Source organism: Nuphar pumila, chromosome 16 (assembly GCF_984573655.1).
Source record: "Nuphar pumila chromosome 16, dmNupPumi1.hap1.1, whole genome shotgun sequence".
NCBI lineage: Eukaryota > Viridiplantae > Streptophyta > Magnoliopsida > Nymphaeales > Nymphaeaceae > Nuphar > Nuphar pumila.
The window spans coordinates 59,507,958-59,523,832 of record NC_143264.1 but is presented as its reverse complement, the minus strand read 5'-3'; the positions used below and the strand labels follow the sequence as shown (position 1 = coordinate 59,523,832).

The 15,875-nt window shown below is 37.3% G+C and overlaps 1 protein-coding gene across 1 annotated transcript; it reads right to left on the bottom strand.

Moving 5' to 3' along the window:
• Positions 1-287: 287 nt before the first annotated feature.
• LOC149813293 (small ribosomal subunit protein eS4-like) lies at positions 288-15,649 on the bottom strand. Its single transcript, XM_089990761.1, has 5 exons — positions 15,550-15,649; positions 1,738-1,815; positions 1,462-1,642; positions 1,253-1,350; positions 288-944 (listed from the first exon to the last, which is right to left on the bottom strand). The coding sequence occupies exons 1-5, from the start codon at positions 15,550-15,552 to the stop codon at positions 513-515; spliced, it is 792 nt and encodes a 263-aa protein (XP_089846887.1). The 5' UTR covers positions 15,553-15,649; the 3' UTR covers positions 288-512.
• Positions 15,650-15,875: the final 226 nt, after the last annotated feature.

Here is a 15,875-nt window from a genome sequence, read left to right as displayed (position 1 = left end):
AAATAACCCTTAATGACAAATAACGGCATGGAATAATTGAAATTTTGAGGAATTACATAGCCCAAAAAAAGAAAAGGTAGACCTCATGATCATAATCAGTAGACCTGTTTAAACATTTTTTTCCAATAAACTTTGAAATTTGAAGAAATAAATGATTTTTTTAAGTTTTTTTTAACATCGAAAAACCATCTTTTTTTGTTACTGTAATTTTAGTGGCTCGACAGAAAGAAATGATAACATAACGGACTTCACAATCCTTATACATGTAAGCCTAGAACCAAACAAAATTTCAACAATTCAACAGAAGTTTGCAAGGAATGAAATAGAACCAAAATATTCATGCAACACTCACTACAAAAAATCATCCAAAATTAACAACTTCAACATAGTTAATCCCACACTAAGGGAAAATCCTCAACCACTTTCTTAAAGAGAAATAGAAACTAAAGAAATGTCACAAAACGGCCTTCTTGATTTAATTCAGCATACTTCAATCGCCTGATTCAAAATACTTACGCTGCAGCCACTGCGGACGCATTCCTTTTTCTGGCTTCCTCAATGATTGAGAGCTTGATACCCTTACCTTTGGGCAAGGACACCCAGGGTTTAGCTCCCTTCCCTATGGTGAACACATTACCAAGCCGTGTTGCAAATTCATGTCCTGCAGCATCTTGAACATGGATAATTTCGAAGCTTCCCTTATGCTTTTCACGGTTCTTAATCACCCCGATCCGACCACGATTTCTACCACCGGTCACCATCACAACATTTCCAACATCAAACTTGATAAAGTCAACTATTTTGTTTGTTTCAATATCCAGTTTAATGGTGTCATTAGCTTTGATAAGAGGATCTGGATACCGAATAGTTCGGCCATCATAGGTGTTCAGGTATGGAATACCCTTTTGTCCAAACTGAACTGATCTGACTTTGCAAAGCTTGAACTGCAAGGGCAGAAGAATTGCTTCAGATGGCTAAATAGGCAGAATGAATCTGATATTACATGACACACATATGGCAAATTAACTACATACATATATGGGGAAAGAACAGCTGCCAGACTATAAAATTTCCAGTATTGCCACGAAAACATAAGGTATTCTAGCCCTAGTTCACTAGATAAAATCCAACAAAATGCAACTGGTTCGGCATGTTCTAATGTGTCATATGAAACGATAAAATATCATCAGAAATATATCACAACAGTGGCCAGAAGCAGATGCAATCTTCCGTAGCATAAAGATATAGATACCTTTGCCTCTTCATCTTTTATAGATTGCAAGCGGAAGCGACCCTTCGTATCGTAGAGAAGCCGATAATTCTCATTTACTTTTGGAATGGACACAACATCTGCAAGCAATGCCAGAAAAAGCAAGGTTTTAAACTGCTCGGTTGATGAAAGATAAAAAGTACAACTCCCCATATAATTTTTTAGGAAAAAGCAAAAGTAATAAAACGTACCCATAAATCCACAAGGATACTTTTGATCAGTTCGTACTTTTCCATCTACAGTCACAAGCCGCTGCATCAGGATTGAGACAACATCACGATATGTTAAGGCATATTTTAGTTTGTTTCGTATAATGAGTATCAAAGGTAAGCATTCACGACTCTTGTGTGGCCCAGAAGATGGTTTGGGTGCCTACAAAATACAAACGTGAGTTAATTAGAAGTGAATGTATAGATAAAAAAATATTAGTTAAATAGTTTTCAAAGTGGCAACTGCAGTGTACTTACAAACGCTCCACCCAATTTGTCAAGCATCCAATGTTTGGGAGCATTGAGCCTCTTCAAATGCTTCTTCAACCCTCGTGCCTAAAGTGTAAAACACAGTTTCGATAGTTAAATTTGTTAAGAAAATGGGGAACCCACCGAAAAAAGAGACAATTACACCATTTATACAGCTGGACAAATATAATAAAATAAGTTTGAAGTAATTTCACTTGTACAACAACAAAATCGTGTATGTGGAATTGTCAAGCAAAGCAACTTGCCACCTATGTCAAATGGACATGGACACAAAGGCAGAATCAAACGCACAAGGGATGATAGTTCACTATTTGTAAAAATTAAAACAGGACACACACACACACACACACACACACACACATATATATATACACACAAGAAGATGTATTGTTGGATGCGTTGGGCATCAAACGAGGTCGGATGCGCCCAGTACGTCCACACATACTTTTTTTGTGTTTTTCGACTTTTAGACTGCCGCTAAAGGTCGAAAAACACAAAAACAGTGTGCTGCTGATCGCGCATGCGATCATCTTGTTTGTCCGATTTAGCATTGGACAGTTTGGGTGTTTGACAATACACCTCTCTCTCTCTCTCTCTCTCTCTCGATATTTATATATATATATATATATCGAGAGAGAGAGGTGTGTGTAGGTCCTAAATAGTCTTATCTCATAAACTGTCCTAAAGGGAAAGGCATATGCATTATACCCAACTGAACTCACAAATGTAAAAAATAAGCTTTAGATGATGTATATTGTATACTTTTCATGTTTTTTAGAATAGACATTGAGGGGTTACCCCGAATTATATTAAAGAAGATAAATCAGTTACATGAGATCTGTCCACAACGGAAGCCAATCTGGTGGCTTATCCTTCCAATACAATGAATTGCATGAACATAAAAATGAAAGGACAAAACCCATAGCCAACAGAGGATCCTTATGCAAGAAACCTGAGGAAATAATTTGAGAGTGAAGCTACAGCAGGAGATGCTAGAGGGTCTTCACATGCAGCTAACAAACACCATTTCCTATTATTCAAATACACCTTCACCTATGTCACAAGGATTCGGCCAGCCGGGTGCCGCACCCTCATCAACGCGACCTGGGTGCGGCACCCGATGCTGTCAAACCGACCCTGGGTGCAGTCAACGCACCCAGGGTCTTAAGTGTCTAATTTTGTACTTTAAAAAAAATCCAGAGGAGGGGGATTAGGGCAAAAAAATCCCCCCCCCCCCTTCCCGACCCCGATGCCTTCTCTTCTCTGTCTCCAACCCAACGGCACGGCGACTCCGACGCGGCGATTCCAGCACGGCGAGGTATGTCTTCATTCTCTCTCTCTCAATCTCTCTCCCCTCGTCTCTCTCGCTCTTCTCGGCTAACCTCTCTCTCTTCTCAGCTAAGCCCCCAACCCCCTCTCTCTGTGTACCTCTCTCTCAATCCTCGGAGCGGCCTGTAGAACCACTGGTGAAGAGGCTTGAGTTCCTAACTTGTCAGTTTCTTTATGATGGATTTTAGCTTACGGATCAATAATACACAGGCCATGACTGCATCATTTGTCCTAAGATACTGATGTCTCAAGCATGCATCTGAAAAAATGTGGAGCCCAAGTCCAATTTCAAAAGGCAGACCAGCTTAGTCAATGGAACTAGACCCATGTTTTGTGTAACCTGAGCTTTTCTCCTCTACCTTAGTCCACATGATTTTATATGCACGCAACCTCTTTCAAACTAAGGTGATATCCATCCGGAGTAGTGACTAAACGAGTTGAGAAACATGTCAACTGTTTATATATATATATATATATATATATATATATATATATATATCCTCCCGCACCCCCGCACCCCCGCACCCAAAGTTTTTTTAAAGTGCCACATCGCCGCACCCGCACCTATGTGACATAGACTTTCACTCTTGTCTCTGCTGAAACTTCCGTAAAACGTGTAATGAAGTATGCGAATGAATCAAGAATGCAAATGCATTCACAATGTCCAACAATGAACTTGGCACAAAGGCACACAAAGAGGAAATCCACTAAGGAATAATACGAAAAGGCCTTACAAGAAGGCTACAGTACACATAAAAAGAATATACCCTTTTTATTAAAAGAGGAGCTCAAAAAGTCATACAAAGCACAAGGAGGAGTGCCCCTATTTATACACTCAAGGGACCACAAGGGGGATCCCAATATGTGGCTTAAAAAAGGAAAAATACAGAAAAAAGAAAAGAAGAAAAATAAATACCCCTTTAAGATTTGTTGGAGAGACATGGATATTTGTCCAAGTGTGTCCTTGAGATCCATTGATTGGAGGAGAAGGATTCATGTGGAAGACCCAGAATGATTTTCTTTTTTGGTTCATATCGCCGACCCCTATTGTTTTGGGATGAAGGCGTAGTTGTTGTTTGTTGTTGTTGTTGTGTCCTTGAGATCCCCACTTTTGCCTTCATCTTCTTTAGTGAAGGATTCCTCAATGGAAGCCACCTTAGGCTTGAAAGTCCCATTCAATTTTGGGCATGCGGGTTTGATATGTCCGTCCCGGCTCATAACAATGATGACATATAATCATCTTCCTTCCACCATTCCCTTGTTTATTAAAATGGAGAGGTTTGTATGTCTTAACATGATTGTTGGGTTTAGATACGACAAGAACTTCATCCACACTTTTACTCATGCCATGCCGAGTCTCTTCTTGAGTAATTTCGGCAATGACATCCTCTAATGGAGGAAGAGTGAATCTATGGAGTGGGGATCTTACTTGTTCAAATTCGGGACGAAGCTCAAATAAAAATTGAAACAATCTATCTTGTTCCATTTGTTTTTGTCTAAGCTCTATATCCTCCATAGCCACTCATTTAGGCTCTAAAAGAGCCAATTCATCCCACAAAGAGTTTAGAGAACTATAGTAATCTTGGATGCTCATATCCCCTTGTTTTGTAGTTCTAACTTTCTCTTGCAAAAAATAGGCTCTTGCAAGATCTTTTTGGGTACACGTACCCTTCATAAAAAACCAAGCTTCATTGGCTCGACGAAATTTTGCAATATTTGCACATACCTTGAGTTCAACGTTGTTCATAAACCATGCTAGGATTTTTGCATTGTTGCTTTCCCAATCCTCCATTTATCGTTGATGGTCTTCAATTGCTTTGAGGCGAGCATCTCACTCAAGAGCTTTTTCTTGACCTCCTTCAATCTTTATGAGCTTAAGTTGGGGTTCCAGAACGATCCCCATTACATAACCCCAAAGCTTCTTTCCTTTGAAATTATTTTTCATTGCGGATGCCCACATCATGTAATTTTTTCCATTGAGCTTAAATGATAGGTCGATCTTGGTCTTCATTGCTTTAACAAGAAAATATATAAAAGTGGGGAGAGACAAGATTTCACCTTGGAAGAATCGGATGGCTTGATACCATGTAATGAAGTATGTGAATGAATCAAGAATGCAAATGCATTCACAGTGTCCAACAATGGACTTGGCACAAAGGCACACAAAGAGGAAATCCACTAAGGAATAATACAAAAAGGCCTTACAAGAAGGCTACACATAAAAAAGAATGTACTCTTTTTATTAAAAGAGGAGCTCAAAAAGTCATACAAAGCACAAGGGGGAGTGTCCCTATTTATAGACTCAAGGGACCACAAGGGGGCTCCCAATATGTTGCTTAAAAAAAAGAAAAAAGAAAAAAAGGAAAAATACAAAAAAATGAAAAGGAGAAAAATAAATACCCCTATCGGGTATTATGGTGTATTTGAAGGAATATATATATATATATATATATATATCGATGCATATGTTAACAAAACATTCACAACACATATCTTCAATCATCACCCTAGCCTGCTATCTTCTACAACCCCCAATGAAATAAAATTTATCCTTATCATAAACAGCAAATCCCTGTAGGAGACGCAATCTGAAACACCATACCCCTGTATACTTTTCATGTTTGAAAGTGCTCTTAGAACAATAAAAAAATCAATGGCTTGTATTGCAATAAACTTGATAATGAAAAATCAGATTTTCTAGTTAATATGATTTGGTCAAAAACATGACTTTTAGCAAATGAACAATGATAAACACACTGCAGATTTAGATTAAGCAAAATAACTGTAACTATGTTTTTTCATGGCATTTTTGTAATATATTTAATTTAAAATTTAGTTGTACACAATTTTCCTTTATATAAATGTTTTTCTTATGAACTTTCAAATAAATAAAAGATTTGTATTGTAAGGATTTTTTGTGATTAAATTTTTGCACACAAGTAAAGGTGACATGATGAAATGAAGAGACAAATAATGTGTTGAATCTGTTTTTATTCATCTCTCTCAATTGTTAACACACTTAATACAAAGTTGACCATGTCCACACACATCAGGGCATGCCCAACATCATATTACACATTGAACAATACTTGGAGGAACACCTTGCATTTGGGGGTGTCCCATGACATAACTTGCAACCCATGTTACATGGACACGGTCCTAAGTTGTCAAAAGCGGTGCGGGCTAGACGCAGGGTTACCGCCTAGGGCTTATGGGTCTAGGTAGTAAGGCTCTATTTTTTTCGGACTAGGCCGTGGAGAAATGGTTGTCATTATCTTTTTGTTATTTTTTCTCTTTTTCTTTCTTTTTCTTCTTCTTCTTCCTCCTACCCCAAACCCTTTCTTTTTTCTTCTATCCTTTTCTTCTTGTTCTTTTTTTCACCTTCTTTCCTTTTTACCTTCTTTTTTTATCTTCTTTTCTTCTTCCTCCTTTTGCCCCTCCACCTTCTCTATTTCCACCTCTTCCTCTTCTACTTGTCTTTTTCTTCTTTTTCCCCTTTTTCTTTTTCCTTTTTTCCTTCTTTTGGAAATTTCCTTTTTTTTTTCTTCCTCCTCTCGCCCCTCCACTCTCTTCTTTTTTTCTTCTTTTTTTCTTCCTTTTCTTCTTCTTTTTCTTTTTTCTTCTCTTTTCCTTCTTTTCTTCCTTTTTCCTTCAGTTTTATTTTTGTTCATGTATACCCATGTTTTTCACACGCAGAGACATATATATAGAGAGAGAGATACATTATACAACATAGATACGATTTATGTTCAATGATATGCAATTTTCCAAATTTTATGATATTTTACATTGAATTACACCTGTATGCTTAATTCATAATTACCATGATATATTTGTTAATTTAACTATTTATCAAGGTTGCATTACTATAAAAAAACTGATACAATACGATATATCGTGCAATATAGGTGTGGCGCACTTAAAAAAGGGCCGAAACATAATTTTTTTCATTTTTGGGTTTTAAATACCTCTTGAGTGTCGTCGACTCCCTCATTTGTGTAGAGGCCATTAGAGGGGTATTCATGCACCTTAGGACTCATGAGAGCGATTTGACGACTGATCTGTGCGTAAAGAAGAGGGTTTTTGCGGTTTTATCAAGTAAGAGTGTATTTTCACCATTTTCTCTCAAGAAAGTGGGTTAAGGTAAAAAAAACTACTCTTTGCTTTTTATTGAGCTTTTTTGGGGGAAGATGGTATCAAATGATCATAGCAATGGAGCACTCGAATAATGAGTGAAACCCGATTGAAAATCAAGTACAACTATCGCTATATTGTTATTTCGAGTGGTATCTCTCGGTTGAAGCATCATTTAGCAGGGACACATCTAAATGTTGCAACTTGCATGTCAAAGTCTCTGTCGGATGTTATGAAATGACAATGTCAGCAATTACTTACTGGTTTGAAAGAAAAAAGACAAAAAAAGATATAAGGCAAAAATGAGGTGTGAGCAGCCCTAGGAGTAGGGATGCACATGAGCCGAATTCTAGCCAAGGCTAGGTTGTTTGAACTCGGCTCAGTGCAAAATATTTTTGTCCAAGCTCGACTCGAGCTCGAAGCCGAGCTTGAATGATTTTGTTCGAATTCGGCTCGGTTCCGAGCTTCAAGGCATTACCAAAAAATATATTTTTTAAAGATACTGTTGACGGTGGGTTTTGAACCCTAACCTCTCTCAAGTTTCCCAAGTGACCCACCACTAAGCCAAAGCATATATTTTAGTCATTGACACCGAAAATAATATATATATACTAAAAGTACTCTATATTAACAACAAGAAAAGTGAAAAACGGGATTTGAACTACGAGCTTTTTGATAAAAACCCAACGGCCTACCCATTAGGCTAACAATAACTTGTTGAATAGAATTGCAAATATATTATATATATATAATTGTATCCGAGCCTTATCGAGCCTACCAAGATTTATCGAGCCCGGTAGGCTGATCAAGCTTGGCTCGTTTACTCGTCTGAGCCTTAGAACCATGTTCAAGCTCAGCTCATTTAAAGCATGGACAAGCTTCGAGCCGGCTCAGTTCATTGTGCATCCTTACCTAGGAAGACAAAGATAAACCATCTACTTTTGATCTTACAGCCCCTAGCGTAGTATCAAAAGTAAAAAGTTTTGCAGCAAAGGAGAAAGGTGTGGTTGATGTTAGTAGTAGTGTTGCGAGCACAAAAATAAGAGAAAGAGGAGTAGATGGGAGTTCTTCAAGAGGAGGTAGTAGTAGAGGCTCTATTAGGAGCTCTTTCCCTTTTAGAACTGCACCCCTAGGGAGCAACCCGACATTCGTACTGCTATGACTCAATATTTAGTCGAGCAGGCGAATGTCGCAATTGGGAAATGGTTTTATGATGTCTGCATTTCTTTCAATGAAGCAAAATTATTTCATTTTCATGTCATGGCAGATGCCATAACCAGTATTAGGCTTGGATACAAGATGCCTTCGTATCATGCTTTGAGAGAAAAAAATTTAGATGCTAATGTAAATGAAGTGAAGTGAAGGCATATTGTGATGATATGAGACAGCCATGGAGAGAGCCTGGGTGTAACATCATGGCAGATAGGTGGACAGACAGAAAGTCAAGAACTTTGATAAATTTTCTTTGTCTATTGCCCCAAAGAAACTATGTTTTTAAAATCAATTGATTTGTCTGATACACACAAAACAAAAGATAGTATCGTTAAGAGTTTTTGAAGAGGTTGTGGAAGAGGTTAAACCTTAAAGCATTGTATAGTTCATTACTGATAATGCATCGAATTATAAGGCAGCAGGTAAATAACTAACAAAAAATTATGGGTTATTATTTTGGACCCCATGTACTAACCATTGCATAGACATCTTGCTTGAGGACATTTGCAGCATGGATGAGATTCGACATACAATTGAATGCTGCCAAAAATTATAAAATTTATTTATAATCATGCATGGATTTTGAGTTTAATGAGAAAGTATACTAATGGTATTGAGTAGATTCATAGCGTATTAACTAGATTTGCTACTAATTTTTGCAGTGCAGAGTCTTGTAAAAAATAGAAGTGCACTTAAAAAGATGTTTTCTTCAGATTAGTGGTATGCATATCCCCATTCAAAAAAAATCCAAGAGAAATTGTAGATATTCTATTTAGAAGTGAATTTTGAGATTCACGTGTTAGGTTATTGAGAATAAGTATACCTTTGGTGAAGGTGCCTCGATTGGTTGACAGCGAAGACAAACTAGCTAAGACTTATCTCTATGAGGCCATAGATAAAGTAAAAGAGGTTATTAGAGATAATTTAAATAGAAAAAAAATTGTATTTGCCTATATGCAACATTAGGGGTGGCAATTGGGTCGGGTTGGCGGGTCAGCGGGTTAGCAGGCGGGTAAACAGGTTGGCAGGAGGATTAGCGGGTCGAATTCGAGTAAACAGGTTGGCGGACGGGTCGGAGTCGAGTAAACGGGTTGACCACCCGCCTAACCCGTTTATTAAACGGGTTAGGCGGGTCGACCCGTTTACGACACGAACCCGTTTAAGCCAAACCCGACTAAGAAGTGGGTTGGCGGGTCGGGTTGGCAGGTCGTGTCAGATTTTGCCACCCCTATGCAACATCATTGACCATAAGTAGACTAGGCAGCTTCATCAACCTCTTCATGTTGCAGCGTATTATTTAAATCTTGCATTTAGATATTATCCTACATTTAAGATGGGCAGAGAAGTCAACAAAAGTCTCTTGGATTGCATTGAAAGGTTGAATGTTGGTTATAGCATTCAAGATCAGATTCATAAGGAAATGAATATTTACGACAATGCATTGTATGATATAGAAAGACTTGCAGCAATGTGAAACCGTACCACAATGCACCCAGGTAATTTATTTGTCAGTTTCAGTTTCATTTCAGCTTCAGCTTCAATTTCAATTTCAATTTCAATTTCAATTTCAATTTCAATTTCAATTTCAATTTCAATTTCAATTTCAATTTCAATTTCAATTTCATATTGTTATTTAGTTATGATGTTGTGTATAATTGTATGATTTGTATTAGTTATTGTCTTATTGATTTCTCATTGTCTTGTTATTTTCATACATGTGGTGGAGTAGGTTTGGAAGTGATGTTCCAAACCTAAGAGCTTTTGCTATTTGCAGCTTAGGTCATGCAGTACAAGTGGATGCAAAAGAAATTGGAGCATCTTTGAGCAAATTTATACAAAGCGAAAAAATAGATTAGAGAACAAAAGAGTCAATGACCTCATGTACATTCGCTACAACTTACGACTGAGGCAAAGGTAATTTTAAAATTATAAATTTTATTTGTCATATTCATGTTTTATTTAATTTTAATATTTTTTATGCATACAAAACACAACTAATTTTAAATTTTCATGTTAGCTTTTACGCAAATACAAAAGTTGTCATCAAGAAGGCACAAAAAACAATTTGATCACATCAATTAAGAAAACTTTGATATATTGGATGAATGGTTTCAAGAAGAAGCAAACCTCATAAATGAAGAGGACATTCAATGAACAAACGTGGAGGGAGCTTAGGACGTAGATGACAAAGACCCTACGAATATTGGAGATGATTTGAATGTTGAAGAAGGAGAAGAAGAAGAAGATAATGACAATGATGATGATGATTGATGGTATACTTAAAAACTTGGTCATGTATTATAATTTGTAACGGTTAAGTATTCATAAACTTAGTTTTTTTGCTTTTTGATGAATCTTGTGGCATGTTCTTATTTCTTAATTGAAGATATTACTATTGTTCTTGTGAGTTTTGATGATTGATGATGTATTGTTACGTATCTCATAGAGACATAAATGTTTCACATGGGATTTTATGGTTGCATTTTGTGCATTTCATCATTTGTTGTGCGTTATGATTTTTTAGATTTTTTGCTATTTTTTTAGAATTTTTAATTTTTCAAAATTTATGATTTTTGATACAATATGATACACATCTTATTTTGGTCCCAAACGATACGGGTTAGGATATGATACATACAACCTTGATATTTATTGTAATGTTTATGCTTTTATTAATAGTTGGTCCCGCCTAGGTCTCGACTAGCCTTTTTTGGGGTCATCTGCCTAGGCGCCGACTAGCGCTTTTGACAACTAAGACAAGATCAGCGCTGACCGAGTTCATTTTTATCCTTTTTCTAGTATTAAAAAAACACACAAAAGAGGGGAGGTGGTTTAAGGGCATGACTCCCCTCCCCTCTTCCTCTCGATGCTCTTCTCCTCCTTGCTCATTCCCTCTATTCTCTTCCCCTAGGGCGAGGTCCTTTGTACCTTGAGGTGCAGGCTATGTCACATGGGTGCGGGTGCGGTGATGCGGCACTTTAAAAAAACTTGGGTGCGGGAGGGTATATATATAAAATTATATATATATATATATATATATATATATATATATATAATTTTAAAGTTTTAATAGAGAAAAAAGAGGCATTGGAAAGAGATTGAAAGAGATAGAGAGACGAGGAGAGAGAGAGAGATTGAAGGAGAGAATGCGTACTTGGATTGGAGATGAAGAGGAGACATCGCCGGACGGCCGTAGCTCGTAGTCGCGCCGGCGTCGCGGCCAGGAGACGGGTCGCAACGTCGGGGTCGGGAGGAGAGGGCAAAATTTTTTTGCCCTAATCCTCCTCTCAACCCATTTCATCGGGCTCTTTTTTTTTAAAGTCCAAAACTTGGACATTTAGGGTCGGATTGATCGCACTGGGTGCCGCACACGCACGCACACCCGCGTCGCATCGACGCGGGTGCGACACTTGGTTGGCCGAATCCCTGTGACATAGGGCGCAAGTAAATAACGCAAAAGCCCCAAGGCACACGCCTTATGGGTTATAAGGCGTACGCCTTAGAGCGAGGCATGCCTTAGTCAAATGGGGGTCAAAATCCCCATTTGACCACGATTTTGGGGCTCATAGGGTCGGGCTTTTGCCCCTCCCTCTTTCTTGCCTCTCGACTTTCCCTCTCTCTCTCTCTCTACATCTCGACTCTCCCTCTTTCTTGCCTCTCGTCTCTCCCTCACTCTCTGCATCTCAACTCCCCCCCTTCTCTCTCGCCTCTAGACTCTCCCTCTCTCTCTCTCGCGTCTCGTCTCTAAGAAGAAGCGGAAGAAGAAATAACAAAAGAAGAAGAAGAACTCAACTCTCTCGCTTTTCCAACAAGTGCTAAACAGTCTTATCTCATAAGTATTTTTATGTTAGTTGGGACGGAATTGCAAGGATAAATACAATTTCCCTACCTGAGTTGTCACAAACACATGCTTCTTGTAATTATATCAGTCCAGTTTCTAGGGAATCATGCTATTCTTGTGAAGCATTTTTTTTTCGTCATCTTTGGGCATGTCCTCTTAGTATTGATGATTTTTTTTTCAATGCTGCTGCTGCTGTCTATCTAGAAGAGTAGATAGGCCTTAGATGCAATCTAAATACTTGGCTGTGGTTGACATTGCTTTGTTATGCTTTGATTGTAGACATTCTTGTTCTTTTGTTGTTTGTTTTTAAGTGCAATGCAACTATGTTTTTTTTTGTTGATCCATCCTTTTGATCTCATATATTTGGTTATATGTTTATCTCCTGGTAGCATGATCTCCCATGTATGGCAAGTGACAGCAGCAATAAATACATAATATTCATGAAAAATGCCTAAACTAATACATGTTTCCTGCTAAGTAAGATATAGAGGATATTTGTAAGTTCATTTGCTACTTATGAGTATATCTGTATTTGTAGATATTTTTAAATGTTTTTTAAAGTTAAAAAAAAATTGAGGTTACGCTTTACTCCTCAAGGCTTATGCCTCGCTTCAGTTTTCGGAGTGCTATGCTAGGTCTCAACGCTTTTCACAACATTGAACATAATATTTAATTTGTGTGCGAGTGTACTGTGTGTTAAGATGTATGTATATAATGTATACATATATTATATATATATATATATATATATTGTAATATATATATATATTTTTGTTTATCACTGTAATAGGAAAATACCCTCTAGGGGCATTTTCATCTTTTCCTTGTAATAGGTTCTGTCCTCTAGGGACAAATTTTTCTTTTTTCTTTATTTTTATTTTTGTATTGTCTTTATCCCAAAGACCAAAGATATTAAAGGTCTTTTGTTCTTAAGAGTCATTGGAAGCATCCCAGCCACTATATTTATAACCGTTGAGAGCTCCCAACGACTCTATGGTTGCTCCCTTTTGGCTCTTTCTTTGTGTATATAAGGGACATCTTGTCTCCATAATGCTTCTCTTATGCATTTATGCTCAATAGAGATAAATATTTTTAAGTTTTGTGTTTTTTCTATTTAGTTCTTTAATGTTTTATATGCACTTAGTGTTGTTGTTGTTGTCCTTTGTTGGTTATTGTATTGTCCCATAGTGGACTTGTGCTTATGCACATTGTGATTGTGATCTTGTAAACCCTTAGTGGCATTGGTTGGTGCTTGTGTACTTTTGTGATTGTGATCTAGTAAGCCCTTAGTGGCATTGTTTTTGCATTTTCCGTTATTTCAATACACTATTTACAATATAAAGTGATTATAATCGTTCGTACACACAATCTAGTAGAAAACACCTTTTTTGTACATGTGATCTATATCATAGTCAACAATATCGTTCAAGGATTTTTCTTGGCAAGGGTATTTCTCGAAGAGATTTTCATAAGTTGGAAAATCTCGGGAGTTTACAAATATAAAAAATGAAAAAAGATAAGAAAATAATAGTCTTGCATGATTTTTCTTTCAAAATATAAAGAAATAAGTTTTAGAAGGTTTTAAAATATAAAAGAAACAAAAACTAAAAAAAACATGCTTAAAATATTAAAAATGAGTTTTTCTCAAAGATATCGTGATATTTTAAGTATTGGCGATATTTTGAAAAATATCATAATAAATTGCAAATAATATAGGTTGACTTCATATCACTGATATTATCGTGATATTTTCAAAATATCGATGACATAGGTGACACTGATCTATATAGTTTCTTTAGTAGAAAACGGATTTTGGATCATGTTCTTATAACATTTAGGGTGTGTTTGACCGAATTAGAGATCCTCAAACTTGGATCTCTCTCTGTCTCCCTTTATTTCAGGGAACGCAAATCGGGGATTTGAGATCTCATGTTTGGGAGCCTCGGATCTTTGGCATGAGCCTCCACTGCATTAACCAACACGATGCCAGCTCATATATGAGGCGTTCAAATGCACCCTTAAGGTAGTTGATGTAACTTTTCGAGAAAGTATTTAAAAAGGTTTTTTCAATGAAAATTGCTTGTGTAAATCGTGCACCAAATTTCAATTTTCAGCTTCGACTCGAACACAGGGAATGTGTTTAAACCCACGAAATTACAATATTTATTCACATTTTTCCAATGTTTGAGGGCACAATGTCCATCACACACACACTGTGCCACTGAAAAGCCCTTTAGTGGTGGGTGTAACGCCATTAAGTTCCTTTTTGTGCACTAAAAAAGGCACTGCATCCGTCCGCCTGTTCGTGCAAATATATATATATATATATATATATATATATATATATATATATCCTCAAGCTCGGCTGATTGCCAAACAAGCTCAGCACTGGGTTCAATTATAGCTAGGATTGTTAATCAAGTCAATCAAAGTGAACCATTAATAAACTCTGGCTAAAGCTGACCGCAAGCATTTCAGCACATTGTTCAGCCGTACAAACGGCCTCAATGCCAAATATCCACCTATTCGTATTATCATATTGATATTTCACAGATAGAATATTTGTCAATTACAATAACTTACTATCCATTAGTCACTGATAAGAGCCAACCTGACATAGATTTGCTTATTGTAAACATAATAAAGATCTAATCCCCTCTATGCTCAATGAACTTAACATAAGGTTTTTCTCAATCACATAAAACACACCGCATTTGATGGTGAATCGACGAACCCACTCACTAACAGCTTCCATGTCGGAAGCTTAAGAAAACGTACATTTTTTTAGCCAAAAGCAGATGATAGACTAGAGATGAAAGACATGATTCCAATCCAATTTCAATGTTGAGTATGACATAGTGATCGTGTTAGGGCAAGAATCAGCTTCACCACCCACCCAATAATATGTAATTCAAAATTATGAAGCCCTTCGGAACACAAGCAGCCGATCTGCAGATTCCCTCAAAGCTATGACATCAAATTCAGAACAAAATACAGTTCAACCATATAGAAGCTCAAATGCTTCATACAAAATTACCCGATCTAACAACAAAACCAAATAATGCACATGGAAAAAAAGTAAAAAAAAAATTGAAAGCAAAATCCTAAAACCCTAAACCTGATTCATAGAAAATCCTGATTTATTTATGCCGTAAGCACCATGACGTAATCTATTGAAAGATCGGCAACCGAAGATCCTCTCGGATTACGAAAGCAGCAAATGAGCACATAGTGCGAACAAAATACATGTTAAAGTAGAGAGAGAGAGAGAGAGAGGTGCGCACCATTTTGGCTCAGTGAAGTGGAGGACTCTGCAACTCCTCGTCCTCCTTTCCGCTGCTGCTCCTTGTCGTCGTCGACCTCCTCCTCCTCCTCTGTCAGAAAGCTTAGCGTTGTAAGTCCTGGGGTTTAAATATTTTTGGGGTGGAAACCCTACCCCTGGAGATGGGCGGACCAGATCTAAAGATGGCCTGAAAAGCGAGAACGAACACGGGTTGAGGTTGGGGCGATCCGACCTGGACCGACTCCTTGCCTATATAAAAAAAAATACGTGGATACGATGACACGTGACGCAAATTCGAAATTTTATTAAGGAATAGGATACGTATTT

Excerpts from the sequence above, each read along its gene's own strand:
- LOC149813293 (XM_089990761.1), bottom strand. Across the intron at positions 1,351-1,461 it reads GTATCCTTGTGGATTTATGG|ATGTTGTGTCCATTCCAAAA; the intron begins GTACGTTTTATT and ends CATTGCTTGCAG. Across the intron at positions 945-1,252 it reads TAAAAGATGAAGAGGCAAAG|TTCAAGCTTTGCAAAGTCAG; the intron begins GTATCTATATCT and ends CTGCCCTTGCAG.